At 39.7% G+C, this 13,847-nt stretch overlaps 1 protein-coding gene across 4 annotated transcripts in view; it reads right to left on the reverse strand.

The window, feature by feature from the left end:
• MCPH1 (microcephalin 1) overlaps nt 1-8,599 on the reverse strand; it is a 145,197-nt gene extending 136,598 nt beyond the window's left edge. For all 4 annotated transcript variants that reach the window (XM_033053920.1, XM_033053922.1, XM_033053923.2 and 1 more), the window contains exons 1-3: nt 8,527-8,599; nt 6,376-6,467; nt 3,974-4,092 (exon numbers count right to left, since the gene is read on the reverse strand). In XM_033053920.1, the coding sequence (XP_032909811.1) occupies nt 3,974-4,092; nt 6,376-6,467; nt 8,527-8,545 (230 nt within the window). In that variant the 5' untranslated portion in view covers nt 8,546-8,599. The remainder of the gene's footprint in view (nt 1-3,973; nt 4,093-6,375; nt 6,468-8,526) is intronic.
• Between the last annotated feature and the right edge of the window lie 5,248 nt (nt 8,600-13,847).

Raw genomic sequence — 13,847 nt, forward strand, 5'->3', positions numbered from 1 at the left:
CCCAAAGCTGTCACTCATTTTGCATTACACTTCAAATTATTTTACATGATAGCAAGTCCAGGACTTTTGTTTACTATTTTTAAAGTTAGACATATCTATCCTTCCTAAAAAAACAAACACTAAAAGAAACAACCCCCCCCCAAAAAAAAACCCCCTCAAAAGCAATAATTTTAAAATTTTAAATAACTTTACTCTGCAGTTATAAATTTTTCCGATTTTCAATTTTCATCTTAAAGAATTGTATTCTCAAATTACTTTCTAAACTGTAGAACTGCATAAGTTTAGGCACAAATAGATGCTCATGCTATAGAGCAGAAGCTTCCAATAAAAGTTAGAGGCAAAGTATTGGAGAGAGCACTAGAAATCTGTAAGAATTCAGCAAGGCAATGATCACTGAATACTGCACAAATCCTTCAAATGTTTCAGGTTTTTATGGACAAATCTAAGTATTACAGCACTTTTCAGCTCATAGGGCATATTCCTCTGAGAGGCTCAAGCACTGCTCAGGGGAAGGCAACACTGGGGTACAAGTCTAACAGGTTGGAAGTAGGGGTTCACTAGCAGTTAAATGTGAGAGTATTGTCCACAAAGCAAAAGAATCAGGAAATGCTGGACTAATTGTATATTACTTGCTTCCTTGTATGGTATTTTCAGAGCTCAAACACAAAAAGTAGCATCCAGATAAAATACCATATACCGCAGCATCCTGCAGCATCCTCGAATATCATCCCAAATGTATGTAAGAACATAAAATCAAAGCCAAACATTCCCAGTTTACCCTGTTCCACAGATTTCTGGTTGTCAGATGGCTAGATACAACTATATTTGGGTTTTGATAAAATGAAGAGTTTAATTGCTTCAGCAATTTTTTAAACCCATGTAAATCTTTGCTCACTCTGTTCTGCAACAAGGAGTTCTACAGACTAACCCTGTGTTATTAAAACCCATCATTTACTTTTTTTTCTGAATCTGCACAGATGTACTGATGTAATGCTTTCCATCTTTTCTACTAGAAAATATACATTAATTTCCTACTCAGCCTCTCTACACAATTCTTTGTGTTCACAGTAGTCTCCCTCCTCCACTCCTATTCCAGACTGAAGCATTCTTGTCTCTTCAATCACATCTTGCAAGAAAACTACTTTATAACTTCAGTCAAGTTCATTGCCATCCTCTGGTAACATTCCAAATATAAACATGATAAAATGCTGCCAATCCACTATATGAAGTTTTATGTCCTATTTGATTTGATTTTTGACTATTGCTGAGGTAACAACGCTATGAAAATGCTTACTGTAAGTACCAAAGTGCAACAATCAATCACCTTTCTGATATGCTAAAGAGGATTGTTTTAAATAGTCTTCTTGACACCAGCAAGAATTTTATTCCCTTCAGCCTTAGCTTCTTAACAGAACTTCTTCCATTTTAAGTAGACTCCTTTTTAAATGTAAGCATTGTCATAGAACTTCTTGGGTTTGGTGTTGCAGTATGAACCCTTGTACTGTAGACATACTTACGAAAGGGTTCTCTGACATAGTTTGGACAGCAATCCACAAACCGATTAAGACAAAGTAGTAACTAACATACTTGGTTTTGCATTGCACTCCTACAGGAGTCATCAATTCCCAGTCTACACCACAAAGTTGACATGTACTATTACCTTGTTGAGATAACATTTCACAGCTTTTCTGACCATTTTGAGAATGTTCCACTTGCTACTGGAGGAAGCAGCTGGTTAATCAAGCCATCTTTTTAGCAGTGCTAAAACTTCAATTCATCAACTCTGCATGATTTGCTTACACATTTGCTTATCAGGTTCAAACTAAGCTTCCATTCACACAAGACCACAATTATACAGGTCCGTATTATTCAGTCCTTCCTATTTACATTGTTCCAGGGCTCAACAGACTGTCTTCTGCCTACCAGTGTCTGAGACATGGATGTACCGGACATGTAATATAGTCAGGCTCTCTGGTTCCCTCATTACAAAAACCAAAAATTAGTATGTATACTAGCAGAGACTAATTTTAATTTTCTACTGCCTGTGCCTCATTTGAATAACCACATGAACAGTAAGAATATTAATAACTATCTCTTACACAAGTTTTACCCAAGGATATTATATTCTCACGAATTCTGCTTACAGTATACACCAATGTAAGCTGTATGTTCTTCTGTACCTTTAGGCATTTACTGTAAACTAAAGGGCAGAAGAAAAAGATTATAGAGAAGTTCAATCAATTCACAGCTTGGGTCTTCCTCTGCCATAAAATAGATCTATTTTAGATGATTATCCCAGACCCAACAAACTTCATCTTCTAAACCATGTACCAAGACCTTGCTTTGCTCAGAAAATTATAACAGGAAAACTTAAAAGTATACCAAGAAGATATTAGCCTTCTCTTTCCTACCAAACAGCCTAAGTTTTCCCTCTAGTTGCTTTCTCCTATCTTATCCTTTGTTGCTGTTATCCAGCCAAAGTTAGTTTCTTGAGGCTTCTACACCTGGATTTCGAAGTTCCATCCTGTCCCCTACAGTACCACAAGTGCAGCTGTTTCTGTGCTTCAGCTTTCTACAGTGTTCATTCACTCAATGCCTTCCAGAAGTGCAGAGGAGACTCTTCTGGTGGAACTGCTATCACAGAACGAGTAGTTCTGTATGACATGTCCTAGACTCTCTCCTGTAAGGCATTCTCATTCTTCCATTGCTGATGGTACTCACCTAGACAATTCTGAGATCCTTTTTATTACAGCTCATCCAAATCCTCAATAGTTCATAGTTCATGTAACTAAGATTTCAAATTCTGTATTTATACACTTAGCCACCTGAAGAGCATATTTAATTTTTCAACAGTATTGAAATCATCATCACTGTCACATATTCAACTTGAATGTGTGACACCAGGTCCTTGAAAGATATGTTCACATAAGTAAAATTTTGCATCGCCCTAATTTTTAAGAATTTTTAAGGTATTTCTTCGTTGGTGTTAAAGCTGGTTGCATTGTGGTTGTAACTTCTATATCTGACATACTTAAAAAAATTAAAAATCCTTCTGCAGATCTGAATGAATTTCTTTTTTGGCTAATGGACTTCACAAGTTTCTAGTCTGTACTGACCTACATTTATGTGCCCGTAGAATTCAGATTTGCCCTCTCTCCTTGTGCTCCACTTTTTTAAAAACAAACAAGCCCAAAATGTTTGCACCTATACTACTACCTCTCCATGTATATGACAATTAGTATAGGCAAGGCCCGCTTTACTTGATTTATATTCTAATTTCCATCATCACACTGACTTATCAATTGGAGTGTTTAACACATGGATATTCATAAACTGTGTTTTTACCCTTCATCTGAAATCTTATGCCTCACAAACCCTTTTAAATTCAGAGAAGCAGCTATGGACTAGCAAATTCCAAAGGACTGGCTGCAGAGATGAAATTTTTCTTTAATTTTTTCTTCTAATTAAATTTAACTTTTCCCATATGGTAGAAAAGAATCTTCATGCAGTTTTGTTCTGAACTTGCCAAGTATCTTAAAAATCAGAATACATACGGATCTTTTTCTTTCTTGCTAGGATATAGTCTGTTTACAGGATTTAAGTACAGAAATGTTACAATGCCTTTGATGAAATGTGCTTTTACACATGAAAATGGAAGAATTCTATTCAACGTAAATATGGCCTTCACTGTCTATACATGCCATCTGAGAGCACAGAAGTATAACACTGTTAACAATATACTATGAAGCTACTTCACTATATTCATTTTTTTAAGAGTTCACATTTTACCTTTCTGTAAAAGTCACATGCTTTATAATAGGAATAATGTCATAGAAAAGTTATCATTTACTCATAGATTTATCCCTATTTCATGTACATTAATAAAATGGTTTCTGTATTTAAGTTTTTCAATTAAAAAAACTAGAACACATCTCTGAAATAGGCCACATTCATTATAGCCATGAATACTCACATTTCCACCCAGAGTACAGAAACTATTTTTACACCCATCTTCTGTGCTTTCTTCCATGTAGTCAAACGTCCATCTTTGAAGACCACATGGGTTATGTGCTTGTTCAATGTCTTTGAAACCTGCAGAAATACACAGAGAACTCATATTTAAGTCTGATAATTGGAAAATGCTAATGAAACCAGCTAGTGAGTCCCTTTTCAGTGTATAAACCATTACCGTAAAAATTTGTTCTAAAAGTTATGTCAAGGACCCTTTTGATCTTTCCCAACTTCACAGAAAACCTTAAGGAATCAAACTCATCTCATTAGTCAAGCTAATGCAGGTTAAAGGGATGGAGTAGACCTTTGTTTTCAGTCTTCTCTAGGTTACCATTTTCAGTTCCCTACTCTAGATGTATCACTAATTTTGCAACATTTTTATTTATACAGTGCAACATAATTTCTTATGTAACAACCAGGAGAGAAAGCAGATGCCACTATCCAAAGAAATAACAAAACATCTCTTAGGCAAAAGAACTCAGCCTTAATGAGTACAACTAGCCTCACTTTTAAAACTAATTTTCATCAATAAAAATCACTTTTAGTTTTGCAGGAACGGCTGAAGGTACTACAAAAATTATATGGGAATGCTTTCAAAATGAGAAATAGCGAAAATTAAAGCCAGTACAGATGATCAATTTTTCAGTTCTCAGCCTCCATTGGCAAGCAATGTTTTCATTTCTACATACTCCTCTTTTCACAAACAAGGTTTCCTTTGTTGGAGACTAAGCACCCTACACCAAACTGCTTGATCAATTGTGATTGTTGATGTGGTGACGTCAATAGAACTAATTTTTTACTGCAGCATTTCCCTGGCTACATTGAAACAGCTCAGTAGCTTTCTGCTGTGCCCTCAGTTGCATCATTACAGTTTGCTTACAGCATGTTGGGTCTGTATTTAGCTTTAAGAAAATTATTTCGCTTTTCCAAATATTGCTGGTGGTAAGCTGATTATGACTTCTTAGAAGACAAAACCCCACGGTATTTAAATATCTAGGTATAAAAGCCCATGTCCTAAGGATGCTTGATGTGGCTTTGCCTCCAAATTATGGAGAAGCACCACCTTACACCTCCCTCTCAGCTTGCCCACCTCCTCCCCTAACCCTGTGCATCTTCAGCTGCTCAGTTGAAGTTACTTTGAGATGTCTGAACCAACAATCTAGCAAAAAACTAATTTAGAATTTAAGTTTCTGACATGGTGAACTAAGCCAGCTTAGTACCATGTGCTCAGCCAAAACCAGGGAAGTGTCTGGAACAGAGAAGGGGTATGACCATCCCTCTTCAGTCACAGGGATATGCTAAATAGGTTCATCTGTATCATCTGCCTGTACCCTATTTGGCTATTTTGATCATTCTGAAGAATTTTGAAGCCTTATGCTTCTGACATTTTTTCTGTGAGAAAAAAGTCTTACGTCATCAGAATAGAATTACACAGTAATTCTGATAGTATAGCATAGAAATATTTCTAGGTCTTTTTACTCAGGTTATTTATTGAGAGTAGTGTTTGCTTTAATAACAAAACTAATTATCCTAACTGCTCTGTCACACTCTCTCAGCTTACTTCATATAGAAAGAGAGGATTTGGGGAGAGAGAGCAGCAAGATTTCCTACATTACAGTAAGAGACATCTACACATACCCATTTTAAAGAGCACTGGGAGTCCATGTAAGTATTTTTTAGAGCATGATGTGGGCTGTAAAAATCTCCATTAACCAGCAATAATGTGCAAGAAGGGAAGATGCCACTTTGACTTTGGTCTCTGTCCGAAATGTTACAGTTGGCAATTAAATATCTTTTGCACCTACAAGTCAACTATATCTGGTACAGAAAAAAATCATTGAGATATGTACTGAAACTCCTAAGATGTATTTTTACTAGCACTTTCTGGAATTGATCCAAAATGTGGGACAGTGAATGGAAGAATAAAATGTCACAGTACTTGGGTTAGAAAACATTGTACTAAGAACAGAGCAGCTGCTTACAATTTGACAAAAACAAAACAATATGAGGTACATACTTGTAAACCAGTACAGATTGGGTTTGCCACAGATTGTGGGCAAAGCAAAGCCTTGAAAAACCTTTATTGGTTTAGAAGTAAAAAAGCCCAATACCTCCCAAGAAGAGCATGCTAACACATGAATATGCAAAGATGTCTGTAGATGTAGAAAGGCTTTAAATGCATTTCCCATCTGTCAGTAGCAAGAATTTTACAGCACACTGGCCTATTCTCAGGTCTCTGATTTTCTCCCCTCCTACCCTTTAAAAATTCATACCAAAAAGAAATACATGTGACACGCAGAACAAGCAAGCTAATTTATAATAAAGATCTTTCCTATTCCATTTATTTCAAAATAGTCTCCTTACTTTTGCTCCCATATCCAGAAGCTGCCGTTCAAAGGTTTTTGAGTAATTTTCTGTTCTATTAGATGACCAAACTTCTACAAAGGCAGAAATACCTGATCAGAAGAGAGAAAACAACTAATGAAGTACATACCATGGTACAACTGGTTAACCTGCCTTTACAATAAAAGGTTTTTTTATACATATTGCATTCAGTTGCAAATACAGCTTTTAGTAAACTGTCAGGTTTTAGCAGCAGATTTTTTTAGTGCACTTATGTCCCCTAAATTAATTGTAATGGAAATAGTTAACTTTTCACTTCATCTATTAAAAACACACTACCAGCTTAACAAGCAATATGTTATCTTTACATGACTGATCACCCTTACCATTATTTATCACTTCTAATCTTCCAATTAATTAAAAATTTGAAAACCAGTTGATGTAACACAACTTACAGAACAAAATGACATCACCACAATAGAATTATTTCTTGCCCAAACTCACATAAAATTTTGCAGAAAAATTACTTAACAGTTTCCAATTGACTCCAAATTTCACTTTATTTATATTGAAATGCAAAACTACATGTAACAGGAGCTAATAAAATTTCATATCAGTTGTCTTATGCAACTTCAGATATTCAGATTTAATTAGATAGCTTCATTAAGCAGATTAATAATCTCTTCAAGGAATCAAGGTTGAGAATATCTTCAACCAACCAACCAAAGACAGAGGTATTGCCAAGGACGGATAAACAAATAAAACTCTTAACAATCCCTTCATTAATTTTAAATAGGACAGGCACTAAAGAGACCTGCAGTTCCACAGGCCATGCCACTTTCCCATTTTGAATGACAAATCAGGAAAATTCCAAAAACTGGAGAAATGGCAGTTCACCAAAAACAACTTCATGCAAAGGCCAGACAACTCTAAGAACTCATGAATAAAACTGAGAGTTTAATTTTTAAAGGGTCATCCTTAGCAAATATTGCTTAATTATCTTCAGTGATTATTTATTATGTAGTCTCATCTGTCTTCTTTCTAAATGACAAACAGAATAATGCTCCAATTATTCATAACAATAGAAGTACTTTACAATATATAATATATAATACAGTATATTTTTACAATCACTAGAAATATTTTTGACATATAAGAGAAAGGTGAAGCAAAGCACTCTCATGCAAAGCCCTGGGAAAAATCTTTATCAATACTGCAACTTCAGATATAAATGGGAATTAAGACAAGTCTACTCCAATGGGCTGTTAACTGTTCATTCTACTACTAGACTGGGGCAGATTCTGCCAGAGTTGCTTTTTTCCTTGATAATTATGTTCAATTATGAAAAACAATGCACTTGCATTTGAAAAGATAATACCTTCCTCTTACAACAAATATTTTAGAACTTTGATAGCTAAAATCCTCCCAGAAAAACAGATCGGAACATTTCAGTAAAGGTCGAACCAGGAACTTAAAAGGGGTGCTACTTCAAAACTCCATGCACCTGCATTAGACGGTGCATTTTACAATAAGCCAATTTCAGCTAACCAAATACATTCCAGCAAAAGGCAATGCTTCTTTCAGTTTTTGTGCAGTTGATGGAAAGGAAAATGAGGAAGTGCTTGACGCTTTTTTGAACTAGAAGTCCTCTGAGTAGAGACCGGTTCTTGTAAATGCCGGTCTTAGAAGTTATCAGACAAGGCGGTGATCGCAGAGGAAAACGGCCATAAGAGGGCAACTTGGCGAAGCAGAAATCTTGAGATGCAGAAGAAAGGCAGGAGGGACAGGGGTAGGAAGAACAGAGGGGTGGCGGGGCAGTGCCCCCGGGAGGCCGCTACAGCAGCACACGAGCGGAGGGAGCCGTCCGGCCCTGCCCGCCCCGGCGGCCGGGCCTGCAACCGGGCACAACGCGCTCCCACCCGGGGCCCACCAGGCCTCGCCGCTGCGAGGGTTCGGGCGGGTTCGCGGGAGGCAGAGCGGCCCGCGGGGAATCCTGACCACCCCGGGGTGGCGGGCCGGGCCCCCGCAGCGGCCTGTCACCCGCCCTGCCGGGAAGCGCCGGGACAAGAGCCGCAAGGAGACAGGGGGCAAGGGCAGCGCAGCGCCCGCGCCAGCCCGGCGGCTGCTCTCGGCCGCGCCGGGAGAAGCCACCGCAGGGCGGCCGAGCGGTACCTTTCAGGACGGGCTCCATTGGCGGCAGCTCGCAATGCGGAGCTCGCAGCGCCCGCCACGGTTCAAACGCGGCCCAGCGCACGGCCCCGCCGCGCCTGCGCGCGAGGGTGGGCGCGGCCCTGCCGGGGCCTCACGGCTGCGGGCGCGGAGCCACGGCGGCGTCCCACCGCCCTGGTCGGAAATACGGTGTGATCAGCCCAGCTCCGGCCCTTTCCGGGACCGGGGAAGGCTTGGCACAGCTGAATGCTGCTGAAACAGTGTTACAGAACTAATTAGGTTGGAAAATATCATCGAGTCCAACCTATGACCCAGCACCACTTCGTGAACTGACCATGGCACTGAGTGCCGCATCCAGTTTTTCCGTAAACATCGTCCGGGACAGTGACTCCCCTACTAACCTGGGCAGCTCATTCCATATCCAATCAGCCTTCCCATTAAAAATTCTTCCTAATATCCAGACTAACCCCCACCGGCACAGTTTAAGACTATGTCCTATCATCCTGTCACTGGTTCCTGGGACAGGAGACTGACCCTTAGGTGGCTACAACCTCCATTCAGGCAGCTGTAGAGAGCAATAAGGTCCCTCCTGAGCCTCGTCCAGGCTAAACACCCCAACTCCCTCAGCTGCTCCTTACAGGATTTGTGCCCCAGACCCTTCCCCAGCTGCACTGTCTTTCTATGGACCTGCTCCAGCTCCTCAATATCCTTTCTCAATTGAGGGGCCCAGAACAGGACACAGCACTCGAGGTGTAGCCTCAGCAGTGCTGAGAACAGGGACAATCACTGACCCTGGTCCTGCTGGCCGCACTATTGCTGATATAGGCCAGGATGCCACAAAATTTTGACAAAGCCAAACACTGAGTGAGATTTTTTGTGTCACCATTTGCCATAAGGAGCCCTATAGAGGCGTTCGTGAAGAATTTTAGTTTGTAGGAAAGTCCAGCATCAGAAAACTGCTGATCTCTCAACTGTCTGGTGGCCCAAAGTGCAGTGTCTGGAGTGAGAAAACAGATAACAGAAAAAGGCAGCGAAATAGGCGTTAGCAAAGAGCTCTGTGAGACAGTGCTTACCAAAGCATGTTAAAACTGCTTGAAAGCAACTGTGCTATTAATTATAGTTAGGGAACCCTAACAGGAGCTGGCTTTGGTGTTCAAAGGCTGGAGTGTAGCAAATGTGATACCAGAGGGAAGTTAGAGAAAAAGTCATGATTTCCCTAGGGAAAAATAGTAAAATCTACAATAAAATAAGGGAATTAGTGAGTATAAGAAGATTTATTGTGAGAAAGAAGAAACACATCAAGGAAAATGATGCTGCCCAGCTATATTATGCAACTCAGAGAGCTCAGGAGTTACTATATGGTTGTACAAATTGGTGCTGTTCTGAAATCTTCAATATATAAAAAAATACTATAACTGACATGGAGAAACAACAAGAGACGCATCACAAGGATACTAAGTGATTTCCATATGAGAAATACCTATTCAGACAAGGACTTGTCAGCTTGGAAAAGAAACTGTGGAAGGGGGATGTACTAGAGGTCCTTAAAATCATAAGTGTGTGCAGAAGGTGAACATGGAGCGGTGTGTTCCCAACAACAGCTAGTGAGCACCAAAAGAGGCTACCAGATGGGATCTTCTGAGAAGACACATTTCCACATTGTGCCTCATGAGGCTGTGGAAGTGTTCAGAGTGCTGGCAAATCACATGGTTTCCGAAACAAATTCAGCAAATTAGTAAAAAACATTTTAAGACTATTAAAAATGTACAAAAACCACCCTTCCCTTAGTAAAGCCCTGAGTCGTATATTGATGGACTCTGAGAAGGTACAGGGAACACTTCAGGTTCTTTATGCTCATTCTTACTTTCATGGAGAAACTCAGATCTTGATTCCTAGGAGTCTATTGAGCAGATGATTATACTAATGCTTTTTAGATATGTTAATCTAGTATGTAATATTTTGGCATTGATACAGTTTGTTTCATTTCCAGGGCATTGGTATGGCACTAGATCTGTGTCAAGTTTTGAGTGTAAGTTCTTGGGTCCTTCCTCTTTTGAATGTCTGACAGACTTTTGCTTATGTGCTCACCATGTGTATAAAGTAACCAGTCAATCTACATATGTATATGTATATGTATATGTATATGTATATGTATATGTATATGTATATGTATATGTATATGTATATGTATATCTCTCTCTCTATCTATCTATCTGTCTATCTATCTATCTATCTATCTATCTATCTATCTCTATCTATCCTATGTACTTCTGTCAGTATGTTACACAGTTCTTTGCTAGGCAATAATAAAATATTTTTACCAAGGTTCTCAACTGTGCCTCAAGGAAAAGGGAGTCTTGTCTAATGCAGTGTCTATGAACATTATCTGAAGGCAAATCCAGAAGTGGAGATAGGTGAGATTTAAATGTACGTTGAAAACCCTCAGTAAAAAAAAAACAAACCCCCAGGCTGTGTCTGAGCCTTTAGCTGAAAGGTAGCAGCAGGTTTCACAGATGCTAAAGGCAGATACACTGAAATGTGTAATAACACCTGCATGCTTTGAGTCTATACTGGTAGAGAAAAGTAGTAATTGCAAGAAGATGAATGATACCAGACCAGACTAGGACTACTTACAAGACCAATAGGTTTGGTGTGGAGGCTCCCAGGCCTGCCACTAGGGGTAGAACACTTCAGTTCTTGCGAGGCAAGAAACAAGCAAGAAGAAACACCTCTCTCTAGACTGGGGTGAGAAGTGCTTCCCTCCCATAGGCCTTTGCAGGCACGTGTTAATCCCTTAAGTCTGACTGGTTAACACAGTTGATGTCACCCCTGTTCACCGCATTTTAGCCCCTGTTTACTATATATGTACCTTCCCTAGACTGTTCTTCCCTCTCCTGATCCCCATTGGTCCTGGTTTGCCACGGTGCTCCACCCCTGTCACCTATTGGTTCTCCTGATTGGTTGTCCTTCCTCTACACCACTTTCACCCACTCCCATTGGCCCTTGACCCTCAGATCCACTCCCCTCCTTGTATCATATTTAATCCTGTGCCCTCAACCCCATCTCGTCTTTGTCCCTGGACCATCTTCAAGACCTGAAGAACCTTCCCTCGGATTTCCATACAAAGACCTGCCCTTCGCCTTTTTCATCAGCCAATTTTATTTTAAGCAAGAATGCTCTGGGCTCCAAAAGTGCTGGTTGCTCACAAAGGAACCCAGTGAAGTGCACTGCTTCAGTTTGGGTTGCCTACCTTTTTCATCACAGAAATGAATACACAGAATACTGAAACTGTCCCACAAATTTACAGTTTTGTCTTAAACAGTTGGAGTTTTGACCTCAGAGTTACTTTAGGATTTACAAGAACTTAATTCTCAGATGTTGACTAAACTTCAGCATTCCACTGATAGTTCATAGTTGTCTGTTCTTGTGCCAGTATTGTCTTGCTGTCAGTTACTCCTCAGCATTTATCATCCTCTAGTACTCACAGAATACAGCACTTTATTTTTACAGCTGCTGTTTTGCCAGTTTGAATACATCAGGATGTTTTAGCTTTTATGCCACAAGGAACTTCTGAAAATGACAATGAATGGGGTTTTTTACATTACATAAACATACCTCTAAATAGGCTTGTTATTTGTCTTGTTGATATGTAATGTCATAGTGCCTATAAAGGTAGGAATATAGCATTAATGATTATATTGGCATGATTTCTCTACCATGAGTATTACTAGGACATACAGGTAATTGAATGCTGCACCAGGAAGAAAGAGTTTTACTGGTTAATTATATTGAGAAAGGAATGAACTGTGAAAGTTACATTTCAGTTGACCTCCTAATCAAAAAGAAGTAAGAGTTCCTAAAATGTAGAAGCCCTATAAACACCTAAATGTTTCCCAGCCATCCAAAAAGTCTTGGGGGAAAAAAAAAATCATTAATGCAGTAATTTTCCATATTTAGGTAAAATACAAAAAAAAGCTGTATTCTCAAGTGTTGCTTTGGTAATTCAAAAGATTCCTTCTCATCCAGCCCTTCATTTATTGATACAAATTGGATGTGGACTTTGGGATGGTATTTTGTAAGGCTATATTGATTTACTAAAATATGAGTATTGGTCTAATATCAATACTCAACTGTGATGGACAAAAGGCTCTCTAACAATTTAAAGTTAGAAAGGGTATGTTTATTCAGCACTGGGTAGCAGCATGGGGTAGCCCCCTAATACGCACTACGAAATTACAGGTGGTCACAGAGTCTATTTATTGACAAAAGGTTCAAACAAATACATATTCATAATACCAGCTCCTCCCATCCCCCGCTTCCTATGGTAATTAGCTTGAATGGCTATTAAGCATGCGTGGTTGGCTTCTTGAATTAAGTCTGGGGTTGTTTTTGTGGGGAGGGGTCTTAAAAGGAGGAAGTAAGGCGAGTCTTTCTCGCCCTGAACTCTTGACCTACCTACTAGTTTCATCCTTTCCCATTGCAAGCACAGCTGAGCAAACATAAATTGACAGGCAATTGTCCTAATTTAGGGCAAATTTGGGGAAAACCTCCAGGAGGAGCCCCCAGAAAACAAAACCCCCACGACTCCTCCCCCCACCACCGGGTTCGGGAAGAATTTCCTCAGAGGAGAAAGTGGAAAAAACCTGTTTATTTAACAAACAAAACACTCCCCAACACAAGAAAAGAAAATTAACAGCCCCAGATGACAAAAAAACTCTTTCACCACTCTGAGAGGATGACAAACTCAGAAAGTCTCTCCTGAGAGTGGTCAGCCAGTTATTGGTCTCTGGCGCTGGGGATGACTGCTGCAGATCACAAATTGCAGACTCCCAGTGTTCCTTGGTGTTTCTCAGTTCCTGGTCTAGAACACCTTCAGATGGTATTCAGAAAGGGAAAGAAAGAAAGAACACAAAAAAACCAACCAAACAAACCAAAAAAACCCCAACAGTCCAGGGAAAGAAATTGGACTGCCTAACTAAACTAACTAATAAGCAAAAGCAAAAGCAAGCAAAGCCAAAGCCAGCAAGCCAAGCGAGCAAAAGCCAAAGCCAGCCCGAGCCAGCAAACCTAGCCTCCCGTAAGCACAGACGATGGGGGAGGGGAGCCAGCTGATAAGCAGACAAAACAAACCTTCACTTAAACAGAACACATGATTGGGGATACAAGCACCACAACGTCACCCCAGGACGCAATCAATTATTTAAGTTTCAGGTAACTATCTCAAGCCCAGTTTGTCCTAACTTTTAACTAAAATCCTAATTTCTTAAAGATTAGTGTTTCAATATCACAGAGACAAGTTCTCAGACATAAAGATGGTGGGCTAC

Source organism: Catharus ustulatus, chromosome 3 (assembly GCF_009819885.2).
Source record: "Catharus ustulatus isolate bCatUst1 chromosome 3, bCatUst1.pri.v2, whole genome shotgun sequence".
NCBI classification, from domain to species: domain Eukaryota; kingdom Metazoa; phylum Chordata; class Aves; order Passeriformes; family Turdidae; genus Catharus; species Catharus ustulatus.